The 5,932-nt window shown below is 34.9% G+C and overlaps 2 protein-coding genes and 1 non-coding gene across 3 annotated transcripts; 2 read left to right on the plus strand and 1 right to left on the minus strand.

The window, feature by feature from the left end:
- Positions 1 to 2,835: 2,835 nt before the first annotated feature.
- LOC106329410 (histone H4) lies at positions 2,836 to 3,326 on the plus strand. Its single transcript, XM_013768057.1, has one exon. The coding sequence runs from the start codon at positions 2,899 to 2,901 to the stop codon at positions 3,208 to 3,210; it is 312 nt and encodes a 103-aa protein (XP_013623511.1). The 5' UTR covers positions 2,836 to 2,898; the 3' UTR covers positions 3,211 to 3,326.
- A 1,157-nt stretch (positions 3,327 to 4,483) lies between these two features.
- On the plus strand, positions 4,484 to 4,557 carry TRNAV-AAC. The gene has a single exon. It is a non-coding gene; the product is annotated as a tRNA-Val (tRNA).
- An 89-nt stretch (positions 4,558 to 4,646) lies between these two features.
- On the minus strand, positions 4,647 to 5,198 carry LOC106332267 (histone H2B.7). The gene has a single exon (XM_013770741.1). The coding sequence runs from the start codon at positions 5,155 to 5,157 to the stop codon at positions 4,759 to 4,761; it is 399 nt and encodes a 132-aa protein (XP_013626195.1). The 5' UTR covers positions 5,158 to 5,198; the 3' UTR covers positions 4,647 to 4,758.
- Between the last annotated feature and the right edge of the window lie 734 nt (positions 5,199 to 5,932).

The following is a 5,932-nucleotide window of genomic DNA, read 5'->3' on the forward strand; positions in this document are numbered from 1 at the left end:
TTGCATTTCCGACAAGGACAGAACATCTTACCACTTTCTTGGGCGAGCGGTGTTGAATCTGCTTGATGCATAAATGTCTCCAGACCCGCAAGGTATTCTTTCGTCACTCTCCCGTTAGCATCTCTATGCATATACATCCACTTCCGCAACTCGTAAATAGTCCCGGAGCCAGCCATTTTTTTTCTTTCACGTTTTTTGTTGTTGGTGTGTTTAAAATGATGTTCAAACATCCATATTTATAGGAAAATTCGAATCTGGTAGTTGTAATTTTGCTATGAATTTACGACGAAAATTAATTAGGTGGGCAAAAAAAACGTGTAACACCTATGAAGTTGGTGGATTCAAAAATTTCCTCGCTAAATACACGTAAACTATTCCCTCGTAAATACCACGCAAAGTTTACGTCGTATTTACTAGGAAATAGTTTTTCCTCGTAAAATACTCGTAAAATTACATCCACTTTACGACGAAACAGTTTTGTCGTTACGTTATGAGGAAATAACGATGACTTTAGTTTTTCACGTAAATTCGTCGTAAACTCGACGCAAATTTACGAGGATTGTTTTTCCTCGTTTATTTTTGTTGTTAAGCATGTGTTTTCTTGTAGTGCGAGCCTTGACCACAACGGATTTAACATCCCTTCCTGTTGGGGTGCTGGACCCTTTTCGGAGGATAGTTGGGAATGTTGCTGCCCCGATACCAGAGTTATCAAAAAAAAAAAACTTTGTTTCGCCATTTTTCCCAGTTTGACTCAAAATACAAATTTTAACACGACATATAATTGAATAGAGCAGTAGGTTACAGTTTGACCAGTCATCCTATCCTGTTTTAAAAAAAAATCGAATAATATCATCGATTTGATGAGTTTTTAACACAACTCATAGTCGAATAGACAACGGAGTCATGGTTACACCGTCTGGTCCACTACAATCTTTTTAAAAATAACTTAAATTTAAATACAAATTAAATTTTATGCATAAATTAATATATAATATTTTTAAAATAAATATAATATTTTGACCGAGCAAATATATCCAGAACTGAACCAAAAAAAACATAGTTCAGTTCAAATTTGGATATTATAAATCATCCTAGCATATCTTATATATCTAAAACCAAAAACCAAAAGAACCAAACTGAAAACTGAATAGGTATCCACTTTTTTATAATCTGGTCTATATATGTATAAATACTATTCAGTTTTTAATAAAAGTAATTTATTATAAATTCTACAGCATTTTTACATTCAAACAAAAAGCAATTATTAGAAGGTGGTGGAAATATTATTTAAATAATACTCCATCCGTTTTTTAATATAAGTCATTTTAGAATTGCTCACATAGATTAAAAAATCATTTTTTTTTCTAAGGAAAACATCATTAATTATTTATTTAACCACAAATCAACCAATAATAAAATATAATTTATATTATTATTGATCATATAACATTAAGTGTTAATAAATTTTACATAGAAAACCAAAAACGTCATATAATTTAGAACATAATTTTTTTTCTAAAACTGACTTATATTAAGAAACAGATGGAGTATAATTTTATAGTGTCTTGATTGAACAATACTATCCTTTTAGCAATAGAATAACGATGTGAATAACATATATTATAAAATGCATTTGATTATTTTAAATCAGATAACTATAATAAATATTAGTTAATTAAGAAAAACACACACTAAGCACAAAAACGCATCATATTTAAGTGGGTCAAAAAGTAATTGTGGTTCATTCTAGTATAGAACAAACAAAAATTGATGTTTGGGAAATGCTTTATTGATACAATAACGAACACTGAAACAAAATTCTGATTGGTGACACTTGATAAATTGCAAACTTATTATTACAAACATGTTCCGTAAATAAGTTTCAATCCCTACCTTAATAGAAAGACTTCACAAGATTTTGTGTTTTTTCTTTTTATGTGAAACACATATAGCCAGCCAACAAACACACATATAGCATGTATACGTCTCTCCTCCATAAGAATTGATGTTGTTCGCCCATTAGTTTTATTGTTGGACAACACTATATTCTTAATAATTAATTTTAAAATACATTTATTTTTCTTCTATAAATCACCACATTTGCATTCCACTTTACTTACTACTTTTTTTTACTACTTTAATAACATAAAAATTCTTATCTAATTATCATCCTCTCTTTAAGGTAATTTGAATTACATTCATCTAAGTTATATTTCTATAATATATGTCTAATTCTCATCCACAACTCTATAGTTTTGTTTATGTATTGTATTTATGTATTTTGTGTTTTGATTTTTCTTGTAATTTTTAATTTAGATATATGATATGCTTTATTTAAACTGTTTTAATATTTAAATTATAATAAACTACTTGATCTGCATATGTCTGATCTACACTTGCATATGTTCAGAATGATTTACACTTGTCTTATTTTATTTTTTATAATCTACATGATTTTTACTGCTTTAACTTGAACTGTTTTATTATTGGGAGTGTGGAGTTTTTTGCAGTGATATTTTACACGGCAGAAAGATACCGATTACCGAACATACCACCAAAAAAACGACGGCGTCTAGTGAAACTTAAACAGGGTGTATTTCAGAAAGAAAGGGAGGGAAAAGAAGACACGAAAGAAGAGAACATAAAATATATTCCCGCTATAATTTGGAGAACACTTTGAAGAGATTCGTGTATCACGCGGATCGACTGTAAGGACCGTTGATTCATACTTAATCAACGGCCAACACATAATCATTAATATTCATATGGATTGAGATATACTAAACACATGCGATTATATTACGACTATATAATACAGCCCATTGCTCTCCTCATTAATACACAAAACCAAAAAAAAAAGGGTCCTTGAGAAAATCTGAGATTTAGTGTTGTTGAAAAATGTCGGGTCGTGGAAAGGGAGGCAAGGGTTTGGGGAAAGGAGGAGCCAAGCGTCACAGGAAGGTTCTCAGAGACAACATCCAAGGAATCACCAAGCCTGCGATTCGTCGTTTGGCTCGTAGAGGAGGCGTGAAGCGTATCAGCGGTCTGATCTACGAGGAGACACGTGGCGTCCTCAAGATCTTTTTGGAGAACGTTATCCGTGACGCCGTCACATACACCGAGCACGCGCGGAGGAAGACGGTGACGGCCATGGATGTGGTGTATGCTCTCAAGAGGCAAGGGAGGACTCTCTATGGATTCGGCGGCTAGGGTTTTAAAATTGTTTTCGTTAAATCAAATCTCAGATGTGATTCTATTTTAGTAATTTCAGCTTCTCTTTATGCTTTTGTATCATCAAAATATATGAAATTCACATTTGACTATCACTATCTGTTACATTGTTTTATTTGCGGTTATGATTCTCTGATATTGAGCTGCGAACTTGTATCTCTATGTCCCTCTTGCTCAGCCTACTTCGTTCTCAATTTGATATCTCCGTCCCACATCAAAGCCTGTTTGTGGTGTGAGAGAGAGATCTGGCCGTTATAGTCACCACATATAACATGCGAGTGAGTTAGACAATCTGCTCTCAAATCTTTGTATCTAAGTATCTTTTACACACTAAAAAGTGCTAAGACTGACACCAGACCAGAAGTTGGCTGGTCCTGGGTATGAATATCATTAGAAGTAGCTTAGGAGTTGTTTACTCTGAGCAGCTCACACAGGTTCTTAGTGATGAGATGATAGAGCCGAACACAGTTGACAACTCCTTTAGCCTGGCGCTCAAACATTTCTACTCCAAGTCATTTAAGACTGCTTGAAATCTGCGTTTTCTCGGTAAGAAACAAAACTGCTCATATAAATTTTAACTGTGAACTATCTTGTTTCTTTTCTGATTCTGTCTTCTCGATGAGAACTATTTGTTCTAGCTTCGGTAGCTCTACTGCTAGAGGGAGGTAAAATATGTACTGTCCAATGTGTCAATGTGATGTATCATATCTATGGTATGCTTTTGGTTATGTCCCTACCAGTAATATATATAGGCTTTAAGTATATATATCACTTGTGTTATATATCGTGGTTTTAACAAGCTTCCACAAATCTGAACGTGGTTAGATCACATTGTACAAGTGATTAGTAAGGCAATCAGCATGATCTTGCTCAAGTTTATTTAATTGATTAAGGTAATCAGCTATCAAGAAAAATGGGCAAGAGATCAGTGTTGTGATCAACTCGGGTTATATAGAACAGCTATCGTATCAATTTTGAACGTGGAATCAAAACATTAACTTGGCTCCCTCAAGTAAAATGTAGCAGAATTAAGGACATGTAGATACTAAAACCAGGGAAACTAGCTAGACTCTTATGTTATGAAACTTGAGAAGAATCAAAAGTTCTTTATGTTATTTTAAGTTGCTTTTGGTGTATATTCGCAGGCATCAGAAGTAGAGGAGGACGAGAGCCAGACTCAACTAAATACTACGAGTGGAACAAAACAAGATTCTTTAATTTTGAATGTTGTGTAACACATTTAGAACAAATCGGTTTCGTGGTGTAGTTGGTTATCACGTCAGTCTAACACACTGAAGGTCTCCGGTTCGAACCCGGGCGAAGCCATTCCTTTTTTTAGAAAGTCTTCTTTATTTTACTCTAAATTTCTCTGTAAAGTAATAATTAATCTGAAACTCAAATTCGAATTTCATGCATTGTGCCAAACGCAATTTTTTTTATTCCAAACAGATTCATAGCACTAATTACAACTGAGATTGAAATGTAACTGAAACTTAAAACCCTAAACGGTGAATTTAGATTCGTAGTTCAAGAGCTGGTGAATTTAGTGACGGCCTTGGTGCCTTCGGAGACGGCGTGTTTCGCGAGCTCTCCTGGAAGAACGAGTCTAACAGCAGTCTGAATCTCCCTTGAGGTGATTGTCGGCTTCTTGTTGTACCTTGCAAGCTTTGACGATTCCTGAGCGAGCTTCTCGAAGATATCATTGATGAAACTGTTCATGATCCCCATGGCTTTGCTAGAGATTCCGATATCTGGATGAACCTGCTTCAGAACTTTGAAGATGTAAATCTTGTATGTCTCCACGCTCTTCTTCGATTTCTTCTTCTTCTTCTTGTCAACGCCTGCACCTGCTTCCTTGGGCAGCTTCTTCCCGGCCTTCGGTTTCTTCTCCTCTACGGGTTTCTTCTCTGCTGCTTTTGGAGCCATTGCTTTGACTTTCTTTCTTGGTTAAAGAAGAAGAAGAAGAAGTACAGATATGAGAATGCAATAAACCTATCTCTCGTTTAGCTTTTATAATAGATCGAATAATTGATATGATTGGTTGTTAAGATATCGACGAGGATCGATTAATAAAACGATCTTTACCGTTGATAGTATATTTAATCAACGGCACATAAGAATAGGTAATCTCTATGCTAATTGCTGACGTGTCCATTTTCGGCGTCGGTTTAAGCGCCGCCTAAAAAAACTCAATTCCTAATGGCCTTTGTTAGGCCTATTTCCTTTATAAACTCAGCTTGATCGAAAGGGGCTTGGTTTCAACCCCGTCCAGGCGATTTCATGTGTGTTTGAGGGTATAAAGACATAAATGAAGTATGTTGATGCGTTCATGGCAGCAAAGAGCCCCGATCATCAAACGGAAAATGTAGCAAAAGAACATTAAAGATGAGGACTTAAAAACATGATTGAAGCCGTAAGAAAATCATGGGGGTACGGAAGGCAAAAAGCTTTTAAGTTATAGCATACATCAATCAATAAACTCCAATCTGATTTTTCAAAGTATTGTACATAGTAAACTGACACAAAAGATTGCCAACCACCACAAGGCAAGGCAGCACAATCTCACAAGTTCATAGATGATGGAAACACATCATCAAGACACCAAAGACAATAACAATACCCAAACAGAATGAAGATGTTAAAAGTTTCATAATCGTCACTCCTGAAACAAATTTATTCAAGGCCCCCCCGGTTCACGGGG

The sequence above is a fragment of the Brassica oleracea genome, chromosome C3, assembly GCF_000695525.1.
Source record: "Brassica oleracea var. oleracea cultivar TO1000 chromosome C3, BOL, whole genome shotgun sequence".
Classification (NCBI taxonomy): domain Eukaryota; kingdom Viridiplantae; phylum Streptophyta; class Magnoliopsida; order Brassicales; family Brassicaceae; genus Brassica; species Brassica oleracea.

Excerpts from the sequence above, each read along its gene's own strand:
- LOC106329410 (XM_013768057.1), top strand. The coding sequence starts at position 2,899 with ATGTCGGGTCGTGGAAAGGGAGGCAAGGGTTTGGGGAAAGGAGGAGCC.
- LOC106332267 (XM_013770741.1), bottom strand. The coding sequence starts at position 5,157 with ATGGCTCCAAAAGCAGCAGAGAAGAAACCCGTAGAGGAGAAGAAACCG.